Source organism: Eucyclogobius newberryi, unplaced genomic scaffold (genome assembly GCF_026437365.1).
Source record: "Eucyclogobius newberryi isolate DKJ021-1_F unplaced genomic scaffold, fEucNew1.0.hap1 SCAF_21, whole genome shotgun sequence".
Classification (NCBI taxonomy): domain Eukaryota; kingdom Metazoa; phylum Chordata; class Actinopteri; order Gobiiformes; family Gobiidae; genus Eucyclogobius; species Eucyclogobius newberryi.
Genome location: NW_027315846.1, coordinates 11,755,850 through 11,778,285, shown reverse-complemented (window position 1 = coordinate 11,778,285; position 22,436 = coordinate 11,755,850). Strand labels below are relative to the sequence as shown.

The 22,436-nt window shown below is 39.6% G+C and overlaps 1 protein-coding gene across 4 annotated transcripts in view; it reads left to right on the top strand.

Moving 5' to 3' along the window:
• The window catches only part of LOC140370186 (protein numb homolog), a 65,923-nt gene that overhangs the window by 18,951 nt on the left and 24,536 nt on the right, over nucleotides 1–22,436 (top strand). For all 4 annotated transcript variants that reach the window (XM_072457222.1, XM_072457220.1, XM_072457221.1 and 1 more), the window contains exons 2-3: nucleotides 13,727–13,863; nucleotides 20,346–20,420. In XM_072457222.1, coding sequence (XP_072313323.1) covers nucleotides 13,738–13,863; nucleotides 20,346–20,420 — 201 coding nt within the window. In that variant the 5' untranslated portion in view covers nucleotides 13,727–13,737. The remainder of the gene's footprint in view (nucleotides 1–13,726; nucleotides 13,864–20,345; nucleotides 20,421–22,436) is intronic.

The following is a 22,436-nucleotide window of genomic DNA, read 5'->3' as shown; positions in this document are numbered from 1 at the left end:
AACCTGGAGGAGTTCCAGTGAAGGAGAGATCCGACTCTCACAGACGGACAGACGGACACAAGGAGACTGGAGCTGGACCCACTCTTCAGGCAGAAGAGGGACCGTCTGAGTCGAGCTGGACCCACTCTTCAGGCAGAAGAGGGACCGTCTGAGTCGAGCTGGACCCACTCTTCAGGCAGAAGAGGGACCGTCGGAGGCGAGCTGGACCCACTCTTCAGGCAGACGAGGGACCGTCGGAGGCGAGCTGGACCCACTCTTCAGGACCCACGTTCCAAAACGAACCCGCAATATCTGACCCTGAATAAAATCTGACCCTTTCTTCCTCGTCTAGGACCACTGAAAGAAGAAGAAGCTGCTTATTCTGAACATTTCAAATTATATCTAGTCTAAAAAAGTCAATCATTGAATCAGAATTGGTATCAAGTATCAAACATTTTTTTAATATTGAAAGTTTGAAATATTAGTATTTTGAGGTGTAGAATTCAGCTTTCTTCCAGTGCTGCCTCAGAATTGATTTTGTTTTTTATTTAAGGCATCAAAGTAGTATCTAGTAAATTTTATGTAATATAATTTTCCAACCTATTGACTGCAGTTGTTTATATTGATATCTGCTCCTCATGTCTAACCAGGGAGTAATCTTATAAGCTACACCAAACTAAAATCTTACATATAATCATACGCTCAATGCTTCGTCACTGTGTTTTAGTCAAATATGTAGTTTAACCTGCCATATGCGCTTTAAACCTGTTACACGCAGTTCACATCTCGCTCATCTCTAAATCATGTGCTGTTTGGTTTGTTGAAGTGTTGTGAGCTCAGACATCAGCATGGTATTTCATAAAGTGCCAGTGCCTGACTTTTGTTTCTTCTACTTCAGGAAAACGCCTTTTATTACATGCAGTATTGTAAAAGCAGCAGTGAGTGACGAGAATCCCCGACAACAAACAGTGGACCAAGTGGACACAGATTTGCCTCAGGGCTGCACTTGATTTTCAGTTATGACCTACATAATGTTAGCAGCAAGCATTGCAAGAAGCACATACTATCTTGAAGACATTTAGCTGAATATTAGACCTTACCCTTGGTGTCTTGATAACATTGAAGTGCCATGAACTGCGTCTTGCAGCAATTCAACTTTGTTTCCTTCACGTAGACACGTAAACCTGTTAATGTGTGCCTGGAGTTATGGATAAAATGCTGAGTAGCGAGTCTATTGCCAATCACCGCTTTTAGAGCCATTTGTATTTTACAGGTGTGATAAATAAAGTAAATAACAGTTTTTATTGTCATTTCAACCCTTTGTTAGGTTGACGACCTCATAGTTCAGTGGTTCCCAAAGTGGGGGTCCTGAGACGGGGTTTGCAAGATAATTTAAAGATATAATTTTAACATTATGACACTGTAGTTTTTTTATTCAACAGTTTATTTTATGTGTGAAACTAGGTCCAATACCACAACAAACAACATCAAACCAGATTCAACACGTTTGGACACTTTAAATTATTACCACTTTCAATTTGATTCTGCAATGGGGGTTGGGAGTCGGTTGCATAGTCATTTTGGGGCTCCCGGCCTGAAAAGTTTGGGAACCCCTGTCATAGTTCACCCTGCCAACTTTAACTTTAACTAGCTTAAATTTCTACAAACATGATCCGTATCTCATTGTTGTTGTTTTCGTTTCATTACACTTTCAAATGCACATTCTCCTGTCCTGTCTAGCTGCTCATTTGCAGAGAGAATGTATTGTCTAAGATCTATCATTGCACGGCTCTCATTGCACTATATTTCATAAAATGGTATGAAATGGCAACACAGGAACAGCATGATAACTTTGCAGTGACTGAGACGGTGTGACCAATGGGACTTGTGACTTGATTCGACTGTGTGCAACGATTGTGAAACCCAAATCAATACATGCTGCAAACCACTTCTGTCTAATCCACAGTCAAGTCTCTGCACATAACAGTTCAATGATGATAATTTAGCCCTTTACTGTTGTACGTTTTTAGTGCCTTTTGTAGTTTCGGTGCAGATTGTTGTGCATGTTTCTTTCTGACAGATTATTCAAAATGGTGCGTTGCATTTTGCACGGCTCTAATAGCGTATTTTGTGGTTTGGAGAGGGTGACGTGTGGAAGTCAGCAGTCCTGAATTAGTAGAGAAACCAAGGTTACAGACGTCACTTGCCGCTGTGGTAAATCGCAAGTGAAGCTGCTGCCAGTGCAGAAGAAATCCTCTCAACTCGATGTGAACTGCTGTAGACTTCTACGAACGGATTACCAACTTTTCATTTTCAGAATCAGGAAGTTGCATTTTATCAGCTTTTTCATTTAAAAGACAACATGAAATGAGCATAATTCTCAACCATTGTGCATTTCTATCAGTTGATTTAGCATTTATCCATGTTATCATTTTTTCATTAGGGTCAGAATGTAGAGTGCCATAGTCTAAAACGTTCTAACCTTGGCTGGCTCACGGATCACTGATACCAGTCAACAGCCCACTCTTATTTGCGCAACAGAACAAACAACCTAAAACGCCAACAGTGAATTAGCTCTTCCTTCAATGCCCTGAATAAATCCACAAGCACCTTTTTTTGTAACAACAGTGTTTCTTCAGAAATTCATAGTTTACCTGATTTGCCATCATAAAGTGCCAGTGCCTGACTTTTGTTTCTTCTACTTCAGGAAAACGCCTTTTATTACATGCAGTATTGTAAAAGCATCTCCTTTTGTAATTTATTTTATATACTGAATTATATTGATTACGCTCAAATACATTTCTAAATAAATTTTCTTGTGAACCATATGGAACAGCTGCCAGGGACATGTAATTTTAACCACGTGGAAACAACTGTGACTATCCCAGACAGTTGTTTTGACTGTCATGCCTCCAGAATGAGAGAACTGACTACGTGGGCGTTGCTAACGGTTCATTCTGAAACATTGAATTCACTTATTGATCCAAAATCTGTTACCATTGATGGCTTTTTGTGGAATATATTGTGTGCAGTGAAGATATTGACCCCAGAGTATGTTTTTGGACGTCATCTTCATAACTCCAGCCCAAGTGCGCTAAACGCTCATGTCCAAGAATAAAGAGTGATGAGCCAATGTGCAGTCAACATGCTATCGTGGCTCAAATGACATGCAGTTGAATGACGTTCTTCAGAATCACAGTTCACCCGTTTCTTCCAAATGTACTGCAGCTGCATTGCAATTGGCGTGCACAGATCCACTCGACTCTCTCTTTCCTCGCTGCTGATGTCCAGGGGAAAATTTGAACACACTTTCCATGAGTAGCCTTTTTACTACAGTTCATTTTATCCTGTTCGGTCTGGAGTCAAGGACAGTGTGTCAGTGCGGTGTGAGGAGGAACCTTTGTACTCCTGAACAAAGAACCACAGTGCTCTAAGCTGCAGTGTTTACTTTGGGCTTATTAAGTTTAGTGGAGTATTTAAAGATCAGTAGGATGACGCCATCATGAGGCAATAGTCACTTTCATGGTAGAAGACACAAGACGAGTAGTTTGACCGAGTTGAATTGTCCTCAAACGTTGCTACATTGGGAAATCGAAGGCAGCTCAACGTTCAGTATTATGCATTGTTAGATTTTTACATGTTGCACGTTGATGAAAGTGAGACTACAGTTTTAATGGAAAGAACGGAAATGGTTGATCAGAAAAGTGTTCCGCTTTATTATTTATTTTGAACTAGTTGAAAGTTTTCTTCTTGTTTACCCTTTAGCTGGAAACATTATAGAAGCACTATGCACTGGATTTGTTCCACGGTGTTGCAATAAACTTAAACTGATCTATGTTGCATTTATTCAGATACCTGTGTTATTGGTGAAAGAAAGCCCTTTAAAACAGGCATTCTTGCAGCATTTAAGTCTGCGGCTCGTTCAGTAAAAAATGCCTAAAGCCTGTACCTCTGCTCGAGGCTCAAGTCGAGCCTGACTGACCAAAGGGAGTTAAATTAAATTAAATTAAATTTGACATGTGCATGGAGCGAAAATGCAAAATCTAGTTACCGTGGCCACTTGGGTCTTGGTGCGGTTTGACTGATCTTGTGGGTATGGCAATATTGTGGTTACTTTAGTTTTATCTGATATGGTGCAATTATTATTTTTTTTGTTTAAAGGCAAGAAGTTGCACTATGGGGGGAGTAATGGACATATCTGGGAGACAAGTGGTGCGTGTCCTTGTCGGAAAGCAGGCCAGCGCATCATTGATTCAGAGGATGAATCATTGCTGGGGCAGGCCTGAGGGGAGCTGATACAGTGACAATTATTTGTCTCTCTTGCCCGTTGTCCTGTTCCTGCCCCAGACTGTAAACATGGCCACCGCCGTTGGTCAAAGTGATGTGTGGCCCTTAAGGCTTGAATGGTCGACTGGAGGGGCCCCTTAATGCCACACTTAGTCTCTCCTGGATATGGCTGGAAAATACGAGGAGCAATCATTGCCAGGCGCAATGTTTTCTGGGTTGAATTTGCCTGGCATTTTTCTCTCATTTGTATCTATTGATAACCATTTTCTTTTTTGATTATTTTTCCTTATCAAGAAGGCGTGGAAATTACTTTCAGTAATACGTTAATGAACATAAGCAAGGCAGACCTTTTTTTTTTTTTTTTTTTTTAACAAGTGCCATTCAACACAAAAACTGTCAAATTCTTTCCAGTGTGAACTCTGCTTCAGACCACATGCTTCTTCTATCAGAAGATTGGCGTTGGACCTTTCAGTGAAATGGCACCAAGCTTATCATTTAGAAATGATTGAATCTTGTTTTGATTAACATGCCCAGCCCTATTGTTATGCATGGCTTGCTCCTTATTTAGTGCCACTTTGATATGAATTATTATTGCCATATTGGGATGCAACGTTGCCACGAGCCGTCTTGATGCAAAATTGACAGATGCACGCTGATAAACAACATGTGTGGCATCGCTGCGCCACATCTCTGCACTAATGTCACGCGGACAATAACGTACATCAAATAACTTTCATACATGCTTGTGTGCACGGCATGCAACGTGCTTGACACAGATTTGACGATGTGCAGAGTCAGGAAGTTTGAAGTGCAGAGAATAGTTTCTGTTTGTTTGAGAGAGGCAACTGCTGTTAGCAAGAGGTGGCGCAGAGGCCCACAGAAACACACGAACATGTATGCGTTTCCAACGCAAAAATCTTGCTAAACATTTCACCAAACTACTGTAAAGATGCAGAAACACTTGTTTATGCCGTAAAGAAGCTCACATATGAGAACATGATTAGAACAGGCAAAATGCATCAAGCGGTTCACCTCTTATGAAGATCTGCTTGAATGTAACTAAACTATAAGAGAGGGCCTATATTAAACCCTCTGCAATAAAAACAAGTGCCATAAACTAAATAAGGCTGCAGTTGTGGGTCATTTCAAAAGTTCTGAAAGAATTCTCTTCACACAAGCTGCAAACCCAACTGTTGTGCTTGTCTCAGTCAGAAGCCATGATTTGAGTCTAGGAAATGGGGTCTAGTCGTGGACAGGGAGTGCCATTATATGAAATGATTCATCTGTGAATTGGACAGCACCAGACAACACACATAACAGCAGCTTCCTAATCTTAGTTTCCATCCCCTCAAACTGCCTCCGGAACCCATCAAGCTTAGATTGAAAATGTCACTCCAGATTCAAATTATACATTGGGTTTGAGCAGACAGGTTTATTTGGAGGTCATGCTGTCTCCCGGTTTTTGTTTCTATTGTTATGTATGTTTTAAAGTATTGTATTACAAACAAACGGATGCTTTTCATTCATTTCTGAAGTGTTTTAGCAGTTTCTCTGCCAAACATGGCTTAATGTGTGTAATTAGAACTGGCAGCTTTTTTTCATCCTGTCACTCCCTGCTGGGTTCCCGCAGAAGTTGGAACTGATTTGGAATATTTTGAATGTATTTGGGGGTTTTGAAGGTTTGATTAATGAAATAAATAAATTCTGCATGGTATGGGGCTAATGTTTTTCCTATAATCTTTTGATTATCATTTTCAGACCACTTTCAGACTACTGCGTTTTGTTAAATGAAGATGCCACTGTAGCCTTGTGTGTGGCCTTTCAGTTTCACCTCACGTTTCCATCCTTTAATTCATCATTTTTCCACTGTGCTTATTTTGACATAAGCATACCAAGCCACAAACCGAAGTCTGGAAAATTGGATTATCACGCTAATAGCATTTTTCAAATTCCCTCTTGCTATTGCTCTACGCAGCCGAACGGAGGTTCTATCACCCTGAGTCGGACCGCACTGATAACGAGCGATATGGGCTTACACCGGCTCCTGTGATTGAGGCCATCCCATGCTTTTGCTCTGAAAGTATAAGCCTGCAGATAACATGGTATTCTCAGGATGAAGGGTATCGGCTGGTGCAGTGCTGGGATGTCCTGAAAGCAAACACTGGGGCCTTTTTGTCTTGGATCTCGGCCTATTCTTCCATTGCCTCCCTCTTCCTCCCTCTTCCAGTCACTGAAACCATCCCACTACACTTGTCTCTCGGTTAGGATCCTTCTCTAAGGATTAGTCAGTTTTCCATTCCTGGAGAGATTATTGAAAAAACTGTTGCATCTACAGCCAGCAGTAGAAATCACTTGAAGCAGTTTTTCCTATTTGCCCAAAGATGTGATAACTCTTAACCACTTGGAGCACATCCCATATTGTATTCAAATTAGGTCTCTGAATTTGTTTGTACTTCCAAATTGTATGTCTTGTAGCTAACTCTGTGGCATGTTGATTAGGGAATGGTTTGGACAAGTTCACGATGTAATGCTGAGTTGATGATGCAATGCAGACGTAAGGGTTGGCCCCAAAGCTTGGCTCTTGTTCACTCCAGTTTAGAAAATGGAACAAAATACCATAGCAACTACCAACCCAGAATGTTAGGGCATGAGTTTAACCTTCAAGTATTTACACTTCAGTGCCAGAATACAGGCTTACTCATATCCTAAAAACTGTTTTGATTTTAAAAAAGTACATTTTCTAATTAGTATATTGGGCCCTTAAAGTTGATCATGTATTTCTGAAGAGGATCAAAGAATCTCAAAAAGACTTCATGAACTCAAGGTGCAAATTTCATTACACATCATTGTCTCTCATAGTTCTGTCACTCACTGTCAAAATTCCAAATGTGTCATTTGTGTTGCATCTATTATAGACCTCTACAGACATGAAATGCATGAGATTCTTGATGCTCACGGGTTGCATGTGACCAGAGCGGCGTGTATACATCGACTGTTGCTCTGTAATGCTTTCCAGTATACATGGCGCTTGTGTAATTGTCCTCATTAGCGCTGGTAGGGAACAGTCACTGATCACGCAGCAGTGGACCATGAGGGACTCTGACAGCTCCAACTGGGATCTTACCAAATCCCTCACCCCTCCTCACCTTTGTTAGTCCTCCATTCATTCACACATGTCCCTCCTCAAAGCCATATACCCTCTGTGGTTTTAAATGATTTACTTTGACATCAGTGCTACAGTCAGCAAAATATTTGTGATGACAAATGGTATTTTGTAAAACAAGCTGGCAGCAGCGTAAAGCAAGCATTTTCTTTGCTGTCAAAAGCACTCTATAGTCATTTTGTGCTTTGCTGAATCGCTTTGTGTGTAAAATAAACAAAAGGGAAGGTTTTACTTTACTCACAAATACAGTATATAGACAAGCAAGTCCCAGGTAAAATACTGCAGCTAATTCTAGTCTATCATAGCAGTAAGTTGACAGCGGCATCCTCTCCACTTTGGCAGTTTTGTTCACCGAGCATTTGTACAGAAATTAAACTGCCAAATTACCCAAATTAGCTACAGGGGCTAAAGTCAACAACCTGAATCCTTACGATGGTTCTAGGTCTCTGCTTCACACATCCAACACGTGTAGCTACTTTAGAGAGGAAAATAAATAATCTGACCATATGACATAAAGACTTCAGAAGAGTGGACTATGGTCCTGTAGAAAGCCCAGGTGTGTTGTCTTTAGCTTATGCCTTACTGTTGTTTTATTCTTTAGTTGTGTGCCGCTTGGGCTCATTTGTGGCATTCATACTGAAGAGTTTGACAAGTATAGCGAAATTGGTCATTACTTTCCATTGTAGTTACATTGTGAGGCATTTTAAGTATTTTTACTTCAGCCTAAGTAAGGTTGCTGTGTGCATCTGAATAAACTACTACTACCGAGGAGTGAACCTAGGAGAAACGCTGGTATTTTATATAATGATTAAATGGTTGTCCCCTAGTGTTGCTAGGTTCTGGATCTATGTCCAGTACACTTGATCTTAGAAGGCAGTTAAATTAATAGATGTGTGTTTCTCGCTGTAGCTGTGTTAATTTAGTTGGAAAAGGGGCATGTTTGACCTTTTTAATTTGTCCTTAATCATGTTATGACCTTACCTACTTTTTTATTAACAAACTCGGTAATTTGTTGTATCAGCAAAACGTTTTGCTGCAAAAGGAGAACACCAGGGCACCATGGGACCATATGATTTGAATCTATTCGTCGCACAAAATATGAATGTCACAATTTATTACAATTCATATTTGAAAGAAAGCTTTTCCTTCATGTCTATCTTCGAGCTTTCTGAAGTATTTTGTTGCATAAGTGAGACACCCACAGCTACTGACTGCAGAGAACAAGTCAATATGAAGAATGTACGAACTGTTACATAAGAAAAACAATATGCAATATTTAGCAGTTGCTAGAATATATTCCCTTGCTTTTCTTTTGCTTGATTTATCTGATAATTGTAATAATCTGAAAATTAAACTTAATAGCCATTTCCACTGTTGCCATTCGTTTTTTTCTAATCCAGATATTAGTTTGGGACCTTTGCTTGATAATGATTTGTGACAGACAGAAATGCATCTTATACAGTACTAGCTGAAGGAGCAAAGGACTGATGAAAAATGTTCTGCTCTTCATGTGACACATCAGTTGTTTTAAAGTCTAGTTTTGTTTTTGCTGCTTCATTTTTTTTTGGGCCTCTTTGGTGTTTCTCTGTCTGAAAGTTCCCAAACGAGGGGCTAAATCACCTCACATGACCCAGACCGCCACCCATTCAGCACCTGGACCGTTCCACTTCAGTGCAGCCGCTTTTCAAAGACTTGTAGCCCATCACTAGTTTGTCATGTTATTGGGTTTAAATAAATAATTTCAAACAATTTTCTATTTGTTTTACCATACTCAAAGTGGGAAATCACTAGTCCGATAAAAGCTTTTTTTATTGGGCTTTCTCATGCGTACATTTATTGTTTCACCATCTTGGCAAACGTTTTCTATGTATATTTTAGTTTGTTTGTTGTTTTAAATGTATCCGTGTGTCTTTTTAATGGTACACAACGTAACTTTTCTGGTGGTTATTGCATGGGTATTGAACGATCTATCTCCATGGAGACGAGCGGAGCCACCAGGCAAAACCTGTTTGACGTATTTGTGGAGAAAATAAGCACTTGTTATTTTTAACCGAAATAATACCGGCCTCGCTTTGAAACATTGCCAGAGCCCGTTTTCAAAAATACTCTGATGTCTTTCGTGACATGTGTTAATGTGTATTATGTGTTTATTTTGGTCCCTGGCACACTGCAGGTTATAGCCTTAAGTCTTCTGAGAGAGAGGAATCGCGTTGCTTTACTCTTTGGGGTTATTTAGGTCACATAGTGTTTGGGCTCGGTGCGGTGCCAGTGACAGCCTGAGTGCTTCCAGCGCGGGGAGAAAAGGAGGAGACTCTGCTGTTGAGACTTGTCTTCACTGTGAGACGTGGGAAATAATTTGTTGTCGTGCTATATTTGGAGTCTGATGTCAACTTTAGTTTGAGCTTGTCATTTCATTTATAACGAGATTAAAAGCAGTTCATTTTGTGCTGAGCAATGCCTTATGTACGTCTACATCTGGAAAGACGGGTTCCATAATTGTCAAGTGTCAGAGTTTGTCGTAACGGTTTATCTGCACTCATTTTGCACCGTATGTTTTCTATCCACTATTGTTGTGTACTGTAAACTGTACAATTCATTTCATATATAAGCCTTCGTCATCAAACTAAGAATCCTTTGCAGTGATCAAATAAATGTCAATATATTTAAAGTTTTTGGAGAGCCATTTGTATTTTACACAATTGTGTGGTTTTATTTATTTATTAACTCTTTGATCAATTAATCAATCAATCTGATCTAAATATTGCTTGTCTCTTGGATACACAAATATTTTTTCAATAAGTCCTGTAAGCTGATGTAAGCAAGACAAACTGGATAAATAGTTTTTGGCAGACATTTCAAAGTCTGTATACAGAGGTCTATTCTCCCCCAATGGCCTAAAGGTTTTGTCTAGTACAAAATGCCAAAGCTTATTAAAAGCTTCCTGTAGTTAAATTTAGGAACAGGAAGATTTTATTATTGTTGCAGAAACATTTCCTGTTAGCTGAAATACAAGTGCATGGGAATGGTATTCCACCTATTTTAATCTCAAGATTGTGACGTATTTGGGGTAAACTGCTAAACACTGAATTACATTAAGTTTCTTGGTAACATTGTCCATCATAATATTTAATAGAGATAAAATTAATATGGTTAGTCTGCAAAATGTCTAGGGAAGTTAGATTACGGTCCTCCTAATTTGTATATGATCAGTTCATTTGTGGATTTACCTCTTTAAAAATATGTGTGTAAATCAAATATGCACAAAAAACAAACACATCGCGAAAGACATCATCAATTTCTAAATTACTATTTTGTGTGACTTATAGGGGTGGGACGATACTCAATTCACACAAGATGAGACAAGACACCAGACTGCACCCATGAGAATGAGACATAATGTATAGTAAATTGTGCATTCCAGTTCACAATTTTGTGCCCACATTATATTTATGTGATGTTGTATATTTCTGCTGTCATTGTAGCACTTTTGGGCTACAGCTTCTAAACAGGTGTAACTCCCCAAGCCAAATATAAATGCATGGAAAAGTAGTTGTAATTGTCGTAGCAGGTTGAATGTTTTATTTAAAATCGTTTCCTGTTGCTGGTTTGCGTTCCTGGTCCTCTCCTTCCTTCTCTCTCTGACAGCAGAAGTTTGATGTTTTTGAGTGCCTTTGGACAGGGATGAAAGCCTCATTGTGTGGTGTCCACTGCACCCGCCGCCTGACTCGGACAGATAACAGGTTTGCTCGCCACACATATTCGCCATTAAATCTCACGAGACTGGTTAACTACATACGCGGCAACAAACAAACATGCAGCGCTTTGTCCGTGTAGTTAGAGACAAAAACAGACATGCCTGATTGGTCCTTGTCAAAGGAATTAACATGGCTGTTTAATGACAGTGACATTTAATAGTGATTAGCTTTTGTATTTACATTTACATTTAAATTTTGTGTTTTCTAGACACGCCATGTTTTTTTTGTCAAAACTGGTAATTATTTATCTTTTATAATTACAAAGTTAACTTGCAAATACATGTTATATAATTTAGAAACTCTCACCGTATTAGGGCTGCGACTAACAATTATTTAGCTATTCCATTATTCTACTGATTATTTTCTCGATTAATGTGAATAGAGATTTTTTAAACAAAATTTTACCTAGATAAATCTGATGTAAAACTGTTTGAGGACATCTTGATCGAATATACCGCACTTGCAGACAATAGATTATGAAACATGTTTTCTGTTTCATTTGATGTAATGTCTGAGCCATAAAACCTCTTCTCTCAACACATGACAGGTTTGAAGTCCGTGTATAGTCCAGATAACAATTAGTCCATTGCTAAAATGGTTGACGATATCTCAATAATTGATTCACTTGTTTGATCCCTTTTTCGTGAGTTTGGACAAAGAGAACGGTCCAGTCGTAATCAATCAACGGATGGATTTTTGGAGACTCTACGTTGCGATGTTTGCACAGAGAGAGGATAATTCTAACGGATTCACAATTTAATCCCAGCGATCCTCTTCAGATCAAAAGTGCCTTGGTCTATCTTGTTAGCAGACTCCCGTCATTAGTGACTAGACACGGAAAAGTCAGACTTAATGCCACTATGTCTTATTCCTGACATTTCGGGCGCGCACTGGTGAGGCAGGACCCGGGTTTTCAATGATGGATGCACCGCTCACTTTGAGTTTGGATCAGCAACTTTTAATTGGCTCTCGGCTTTTTAGTGCTTCTTAATCTCCTGCCAAAGACCCAAAAGACATGCAAGAGGAGTATTTAGCCAAATTCTTTACACTGCTGTGGAACATGGGCAAATCGGCTAGCTGCACTTTCACTTTAGTCAAGGATCAGTGGTTCCCGTCTATATTTGATCAGACATTTCAACTGTAACTAAGATATAACTTTTAAATTGCTGTATGGGAGATATGCGTAAAGATGGCATTTGGTGTGAACTTCTGAAACTGTCTCTCCTAATAAATATTTATGGGATGGTGATTATGCTTTAGCTGTCTGCCACCTCGTGTTCACAGCATGGAGCAGAAGGGTGTTAACTTGTAAATAACTGGAAGTATATTTGAACCAGCCGTGGCATTGGACTTTACACGTTACACAGTGGCAATTCTAAGACAATACTTTTGATCCGTTTTCATTCATTAACATCATCTGAAGATATTGTTGTTGTTTTTTGTTCTTTTTAAATCTTTTTGTGTGTGTGTTAATTTGTCCAATATATGACTTCAAGCCATTTTATTTTAAAGTATAAATTAATGAGACCATTTCAATCAATTCTTGTGTCTTTTGCCTCCTAATGCCTCTAACTATTTTCATAAGATAAGATATTCCTTTATTGTCCCACATGGGGAAATTTCATTGGTGCAACGCAGGTAGATACAGAGGTAGATCCAGATTCATGCAGTTTTCTAAAGAATTGCCATTTGCTGTAACGTATTAATTAGTTGTAATTTACCCTCTGAACCAATAAGCTCCTTTCTGGGATTATTATCATCATAGAAGTTCCCCTAAAGCACTGTGCTGGAGCTGATGTGGAGACAAACATCTGTTCACAGCTGGCTCAGAGTCCTCCTGCTTCGGGCTTAAACAGAAGAACTCTGTTGGGATTATTTGATGCAACAGAATGTGCATCTTGTTCTTTGACTCTTTGACTTCCATTCAAGCTGCTTTCCATGTAGCTCAATTGAATACAACCAATGCGAGTTGATTTGGCCGTCTATAATAAAAGAATTTAAGAAGCTTCAAAATAAACCAATCAAACATTAATTGTCTTCATAATTCATAAATTGCAGTTAGGATTACGGTCAGATCACTGGCTGTGTTCGCATGCACAACAAAAATCTGATTATCGTCTGATTTCTGGACCTTTAAGATTATTTAAAGAAAACCACAGAATCTGATGTGGGTAATCAGAGGGATCATGATCAGAAAGAAATCGGACTTTGCTGTTTATATATCATTTTAATAACCTTTTCATTCAAAAACGTGGTGTGAGAATGTCATTTTGACTTTGATTTTAAGTAAATGCAGTTTTATGTTGAGCAGTAGTATTTTGAAACCCTATTATCATCAACCTTGTTTTATACCAAACTCAGGAAATGTACTAACCCGAGTATGTTGTCAGACTCCACCAGCAGTTTTGTGAAATTTCCCTACGGTGCAACATTAGCATTTACTTGATGTTGCTCTTAATCCCCCCCAGCCTTTACTTAACCTTTGCCGATGCTAATAGCAAACAGATGATTAATAAATGTCTCTTTTTTGTTCTCTTCTCAGGGGGCTCAGCCATGAACAAGCTACGGCAGAGTTTCCGCCGGAAGAAAGATGTGTACGTCCCCGAGTCGAGCCGACCGCACCAGTGGCAGACAGACGAGGAGGCCGTCCGCAGTGGGAAGTGCAGTTTTGCGGTCAAGGTGACTACTCTGCCCAATCTGCACCGGAGGCACACCGTATAACGCACGCTAAGGGCAACACACAGAAAGTTTCAGATCCCCAAGGACACAGCATGCGATTAATCATAGACGTTCCACTGGCGAGCGCGGCTTTCATCAGGGGGACTGACTAATTTGTAAGAGGCGTGTGCACTATGTTTGCTGCCCTCTGAGACTAGGAGAACTTGATAGTAATTATGCATAGTGTAAAAATGAAGTGTTTTGTTATGGATAGCTTTAACAAGTTCCCCATCTTGACAAAGAAAACAATTGAGGTTATGCAGATGGCATCACAACATTCTGGATTTAAGATGTGAGTGGCAAAAAGTGTAGATGGTGAATGATGGAGTTTTCTCCTGTCAAAGCTGTGTAATACTACAGTGTAATAAACATTGTAAAAGTGTATAATTCTGCTTACTCTTTAGTTTTTAACCAGACATCTAAAAAGGGAAAAGCCAGTAAACAGTAGTAGAAAACCAGATAAACATGAACACTGCAGCTACACACACGTTTATTATTGATGCAGACTTTGTGATTATACACAGTCCAACTGATTACTTAACTCTCTGTAAATACAATTTTTGAGTCTGTTTGTTGAAGAAATGAATTGTTGCGGGGTGAGTTTAAGTGTCCTTTATCTCCACCAAATGTTTGCAAACACGCTAGTTAAGCTCTGCACAGTCTGAGTAACAATAGCTAGATTAAAGTGCATTTTTAAGTGCATTTTATGAATGAAAATATTGTTAGTGCATAACCTCTATGGGGCTGTTAAATGTGGCATCACAGGTCCAAATGATCAGAGTTCTATTTTCACAAACGGCAGAGATGGGGATCTGTTTGCTCTGCTTGAGTAATTAAATAAATATTAGGGAACTTGTGCCTCTCACGGTCGAGTGGATGGCACATATGCCTGTCTTTCAGGGCAGGACACAGTGTCCTGAGCTCCTGAAAATTTGCTGCATGTCATTCCCCATTCTCGCTCCCATTTCACACTTTGCTTGTCCTGTCGAATGGAGCATATGGGCCATCAAATATATTGGGCAACCGAAAGAGTTTCAGAATAAATAACAACAACATGCATTTTTTTCATGTCAGGACAGATTTTGATGGGTAAAAGTTTTGTTCAGTTTAGAACACCAAAATCCCATTATAATGACTAGGCGTCGACCCGGAAGTAAAACGATCACAACCCCATAGCTGTACATATGTTATACATGTTCGTTTTGGTCAATGTGTAGAATAAGTGTTGCCTTTAAAATGTATACATTTCTTTCTATTTGAAGGTTCGCTACCTGCTTCCCTCCATAGAGATTGCTTTGCCCGGTATGTTCCACAATAGTGCATTTACCTTGGCTATCTCCATGGAGACAAGCAGAGGAATATATGTTGCAAGGCATTTCTTTTGCAATAAAAAAAACAATTGAATAAATGCTTGCGTCATACATTTGATGCCAAACTGTAGAACACTCGAGGCAAAGCAATAACCTCCACAGAATGCAATGTGTGCTCGTAAACAGGCTCCATTTCCATATTTTACCATTCACAAAGACCTATATTTGCTAAGGACCACTGCTGTAGCCTATTTATTTACATTGGCTTACTGCAGAGCTCAAAGAAACATCGCTTAAGACTCGTAGCATTCAGACAAAGTGCTGTAATTCACAGGAACGACCGACCTGCTGTGTGAGTAATGGACACTATTTAGTCAACAAAAATCTCTCTTCACAAACACAAGCTCCACGGTACACTTCCCAAGATCACTTGTCTCACCTCGGCAACAGAAGTGAAAACTTCATAGATGAACTGAAATTGTTACCCGATAGTCACTCTGTGTGTTTGAGCATCCACCTGAAACGACAAATATGAAGTGAATCTCTCTTAAGGTTAAACGTGGTGAACCTTGATATTTCCGCTCTAAGACAATGGACTAAACTGGATTTGACTTTATGTGTGGTTTTCATGTTAAAGTGGCATTTAGCAGAGTTGCACGCTACAGCTTTTTTATGTTGTAGTTGCGTTTTGAGCTCTTGACGAAGAAGAATTCACTACTCACCGCTGTCTTTTGCCCCTCCCTGCTAAAATGCTAAATGTTGCGATGTCATCTGCATAACCTTGCCACATAAAACGCCACATTTGGTTGTCTATTTGTTAAAGTATTAGGTTAAAGTAACGATTGTCTATTGTAGCAGAATGCCTCCAGAATTCCTCAGCGTGGCCTAGTCTTACCATTGTGACATGCCGGGGCACTTAATCTTGTGATTTAGGGCCAATGATTGTCTTGTATTTTTGATTACAACCGAAGGTCTACTGATAACGATTGATTTGCCTCTCTATGCATCCCATGTCTGCTCCAGTCAAACCATTTTCCTATGTGCTTTTGCTTCCTACTCTGTGCTGGTGCAACCTACCCTGCTGCTCCTCTCTCTCTCCTTCCCTCCCTCTCTCTCTTTCTCTCTCTTGCTCTCTCACCCTCTTTTTCTTTCTCTCTTCTAGCTGTCTGACAGAGCCTTCTGCTGGTGCTGTGCCCTGTTGCGGCTGTAGCTGAACGATCTGTGCCTCCGAGTAAACGATGGGAGGAGAGGAAAGGCCAGTCAAAACCGTGTGGGAAAGAAACGGGCATTCGGGCCTTGCTTTTCACACAGAGTCAATTGGGCTTTGAGTGGCGTTGCTTAGAGCTGCCCACTTCCACAAACTGGCCTTTTGTTTTGAGCTTGTTAAGTAACATTAGTGTTCATTTGCATGCACTTGTCATTTGAGCACAGTGCAAGTATACATGCCGGAAAGTTGAGGTAATTGATATATATTTGATGTGGCGGTTCTGCTCTTAACCCATGGAGATTTTATTACTTTGCCGGAAATATGTCATATGAAGTACATTGTATTTTAAGGCCATGAAAAAAAAACCTCCTGGATAGATGTGTTTGATGCCAAATTGGGTTAGGGTTACTACTCTAAAATACAATTTTGACCTGGCTGTCAAACTTCTCATTTGTCGTGGTTCTGTGCCTTCCTCATACTCAATAGTACTCGAGACTGCTCCTGCCATTAAATGCGAAGGAAACGTGTTTTACATACGCAGCAACATTTACATAATATGCAATCTTCATATGTAGACCACTTGACTTGATTCGATTACGGCTTACCTTGCATATGATCCTAACTGAGGTGAAGAAATCAGATGACATGTTTCCCTATATCCAGGATGTTGGCTAGCTATATGATTATGTTTTTGGTGTGGGTTGATTTACATAGTCATTTATATGAAAATGGGTGTGAGCTATTGCAGATTGATTCTCGAAAATGGGTCTTGAATATTTATTGTTGATCATTTTCCCAGACATATTTTCTCGCCGATGCTGTGAATTAATTCCTCGAATCCCTCTGGATTACACCCAGTCTGCCAACGTGTGTGAAGCTTACTGTAAATGGATAAGGACATGATTTTAAAAAAAATATGCTTACTAAAATGCCATTATTAACTCGCATATGCAGTGTGATATTTCCTGTACACTTTATAGAAGCATGAGGTTAAAAAATGTCAGTTTTAGTTAGTCAAAGATGCACTATGTATTTTGTATTACCCGTTTGTCTCCCTGAAGAGGTTATTGCTTATTGTTGGATGGAATGTTCCACAGTATAGCATTACTTGTATACATGGAGAGAAGGAGGTGACTTATAAGTAAAGTTGTTTTTTAATGTTTTTTTTTCCTAGAAATAAAAAAAAATTGTATATGAATAAATGTAAGACACATTTATTGACGTACTGTGGGACATTCCAAACAAAGAAACCAGAAAAGTTACATAGTGCACCTTTTGTCAGGACAATTACTATATCGACTCGGTCAATAAATATTAGCTCTGCCAATATTTTTGTGTTTACATTTTCTTTTCAATAAAGGGACATTTCTTCTTGTTTTTATGCAGTACAAGGAAATCAGAACTTTTACAGAATTAAATAAGTAACTTCTATGACAAATTGTAGATCCTGATGATTAAAGAGCTTTTTATATGTTGCAGGTAATGTTTTCAAAAATATTCTACATTTAGAAAAGGTTTTTCTGATATTTTGAGGCTTTAGAGTCAATTGCACAAAAGTAGTTTCAATATTATTTGTTTTAATTTGATGAAGCAATATATCGCGCTTCAAAAATGTGTTCTCGTGACGGGCCTGGTCCCACTCATGACCAAACAGATGATAAATGCTTCAATAAAACTTACCATAGTTTTTTCTAAGTATATTCATCCTAATTGTTGCCCACCTTAACAAGTTTTATATTCAAATAATAAAATAATAAATTATCTTAGTCATTTCCTCTCAACCTCTACTTCAGGGACAGCCTTGAACACCACTGCAGCCTCATTACACATTCCCCGACCGCTTCTGCTTACGTTCCTCACTTGCATTTCACGTCTCTCTAGTCTCTTACGCAATCACAGTTTACGTCCACGACATTGGTGCGGTGACTCTCCTGTGGCGTCACACTCTGGGAATAGCAGGGGCCAGAGGGTGGGGTCATCTACGGTAGCTCCTGTGTTGAATCTGTAGGAAAAGGGTAAGGACTTCCTCCACACACTGTTCGCACAATGGACCCGGGACACTCGGGGTCATGGCTCTGGAGAGACACTAAGCGGAGAAACGCTGGGGAAAGGAGGAGGTACGGGGGCTGTTGAGAGTCTCATAATAACTTGTAACCCAATTATGTTAACAACTAACAACTTCAGTGTTTCATTTAGCTAGTTATTTATTGCAGCGTGCCATGTTTTTATTATACTGTACATAAAAAAGCATAATTAATAATCCTGCTTCAAGGTTTTGGACATGGTATATGTTTGTGGTATTAAGTAGTTGTTTATCTTATAAGTTTTCCACAAATTAATTTATTCAGTCGGGTCATATTGGACAGTTAATCATGTTTGTGAATACCAGCGGTGAACGGCTTAGCTTTTAATTGTACATGCATAAGTAGATATAAAATCAGTGTGAAAAGCGTTGGAATAAAGCTTTTCTCTTTTTCAGACCTACAGAGGCATAAGTAACAAAACTTTTCTTACTTTGAATCAACTGGAAGTAAAACGTAAGCGATGAAAAGGTTTATTTGGAGTTAATACTTTCGATAACGTTTGAATCGTTTCTCAGCTGTTCATTGGAATTGCGTTCGCATTTTAAGCCTCAGACTGGTTCAAAATCAATTCTAACTTGGCTTCTTGTCTGATTTAATGTTTCATTGTTTATCCTTGTTGTTATCATGGGATTTGTGCCTCTGTAATCATCCCGGTACAAATTATACTCATGCCAACACACAGGCCCAATTCCACATGGTCGTGTTGTCGTCAGGGCTGTAAATTATGGTGCAATTTTCAATAAAAGGAGAGGCCTCATCTGTACAGTCCCTGTTTGTTTGGAGCCACCAGCTGCTTCACCTGAACACGTCTAATGAGCCTCTCCGGTCTCAGCTGGGGCCACAACAAGGTTTAATACACCACACACAGCACAGGGCTAACAAATTCTTTTCCTCCCTTTTCCACATCTCCACATCTTTCCACATACTAATGGGTAACCATTAGTAATGCAGGAAATGTGGAAAATAATAACATTTTCAGAAAGGAAAAGCTAAAGGGCTATATGTTTTGCATACAGAGTGTTTCATCATAGTAGAGTGGTGGGATTCCTGTTTTTCTTAAAGGACGTTCTGGGTTCAATTGTTGTTTGTCTCTCTTGGTGCAATCTGAGTGAGTGAGTGTGTGTGTGCCTGTGTGTGCCTGTGTGTGCCTGTGTGTGCGTGTGCTTGTGTGTGTGTGTGTGTGTGTGTGTGTGTGTGTCCAAAAGACATACTTTTTGCGAATTGGTGAAATCTAATCGCCCCTCGATGTGTAAATTAAAACTATTAATTTTTTTGCCTGAAAAAGTTAACCCTGCAATTATCCTGGTTCCATCTTTCATGATATTCCTCCATGGTTCTCTCCACTAATGTCACAATAGTAATATTTCAAACTAATATTTCAAAATTGTGATACAAATGAAAATGCTCATTACCAATTTGTTATACCATAATGACAATAAACGCACTTGTAATATGACAAAACATTTTTGTGTGTGGTTAAATTAACATTATATTTTGGCCTGCAGGTTTTATCTGACTGGACAGTATGGGGTAATGCATATATAGTTCAAATACTAGTTAAAATATTGATTAGTGCCTGGGTTTTGGTTTGATCATTTTCTGGGCAACCTCGTTTCCCACCGTTCAGTCCACACGCAGCACACATTTTAGTTTGATTAAATTAATGTTTTGGTAAATACAGCAAAGAGTATTTTTTCCAAATGAACCTCTTGATGGTAATTGGCTTATTTATGTCGTCCTTGATCTCTTACCTGCCTTTGAATGTGTTGGAGTGGAAAGATGGCCTGCAGATACTATTATCCTCGCATTACTGACGTTTTCTCTCCTGCCTTTGCCTTGCAGTACCTGGGACACGTAGAGGTGGAGGAGTCCAGAGGCATGCACATCTGTGAAGACGCAGTGAAGCGGCTCAAAACGGTAGGTCCCTCTAGGAAACCCCTCCGTCTGTAGCAGGATGCCCCGTTGCCTCAGTCGTTTTCTGTTTCTCTTTGACACTAACAACAACAGTAGACTTCTGTGAAAGCCCTAAATCTGGCAAGTTGTAGCTTTTTGTTCTTTCGTAGTGCAGTCCTCTTTTCATCCCCGCCTTAAACAGTCTCAGGTTTTGCCATAGACAGTAGGACGGTGGACAACTGAGCCCTGCAAACGTGATTGGAAAAGCCGTATTCCTATTGACATCTCGACTCAAAGCCATTCATTTTATTCTGTATTATTCCTTCTGATCCTCCTCCTTTGGATGTCAGATCGCAGTCCTGCCCTGAGCTTAAAAGACACTTCAAAGCTGTGTTTGAAGAGTAAAGGATCATATTATTTTTGTACAGACATTGATTTCACAGCTAGAACCACTACAATCGATTTAGCTGTAAGTTCTCTGTATTTTATTATCTATTAATATCACTACATTTGCTAGCTGGAGTTGGCTTTGAATTTTTTTTTAATCATTTTAATTTTACCCAAATTATAGTTCGATGACGTAGATATTTAGTTGTCACAATATAAACTGTTTTCTGAGACCGTGACCAGGCAACTGTGTAATCATTAATTTTCTTTTAATTGCCTAAAACGTTATGTAATTTAACTTTCTGAATGATTTAAAAAAAAAAAAAAATTAAATTAATGTAACAAAAGCAGCCAGATAAAAATCTCTTTGCTTGTATATTGTATATTGTATATTTTTAACTATAGATTGAAGAAAAAAGACTGAAATAAAAAGACTTACAATTATTTTACAGTTCTTGTGATTACATTACAGGTTTGATTAACCTAATAATCTTGACATCCATGGTCAATTGCTCTACTGATGACATTTTAAATTTCTTTATTGATCCTATGCTCCTACAGTACTCGACTTGGCAATATAGTGTACTTCCACGTTCCACTTTCGTCCCTACTGTCTATGGCCTCCACCGTGGAGTCCCTCAGGCCACCTCTAGGGGGCGGGGCGCTGTCCTGTTATCCAATTCTCTTCCTTCCTTTACCACTCCTTGTAGCACCCTGTAGCCGGGAAGGACAGGCCGACATGTACTTCCTGCTTCTGTCGATTCCTGAGGACTTAAGCAAAGAAACAAATTCCAGGTTCAAGGGGGAAGTTCGTTTGGGAGGGAGTGCGATGACTTTTCCATTCAGTGAGTTGTGAACCAGGACTCCATCCGGTTCATGCTGCTTTCCGTCTGAGTTTTTCAAAATCCAGCTTTGGAAACAATAAGACGATACTTTAAATTCAGTTTGACAGATTTGATCTTAGTTCTGGTTTGGTCACGTTCGGCCCTGGTTTAAACCTTTTTTAGATTGGTGTAGAGTTGGTAAAGATTCCCACGTTTGTTGAGTTTCTGTTTTATTTGTCAATGTATGATGAGATTTGAGTCGTGAAGGGTAAAACTTCTATAACTCTTTATGGATATGAATTAACTGCTGAAGTATTTCATTCTGACCTTGTTACAGTTTAGAAAATGGTTTACAAGGTTTACCCTGCTTTAGAAATGTTGTGTCAGTGCCATAAAACTCCTTTTTCGTCGGTATATTATTGCACTTGTATGTATAGCTGGACAAAGGCCTGCATCCGTTCCTCTTCACATCTCTGCCCCGGCCCATCAGCTCCCTACTTCACCTGGACTCACCCATCCCCCCAGCACACGGTCCCCCTGCCAACCACTGACTGTCACAGCAGCACAGGTGAGGAGAGAGCTGAAGAGGATTAAAGTGAGGAAGGCAGCAGGACCTGACGGCATCAGCCCCAGGCTCCTTAAGTCCTGCGCAGATGAACTGTGTGGAGTTATGGAGCATGTCTTCAACATGATTCTGAAGCTGAGGGTGGTACCACAGGTCTGGAAGACCTCCTGTCTGGTACCTGTGCCCAAGACACCGCGCGCCAAAGACCTCAACAGCTTCAGGCCGGTGGCTCTCACGTCCCACCTGATGAAGACACCGGAGCGG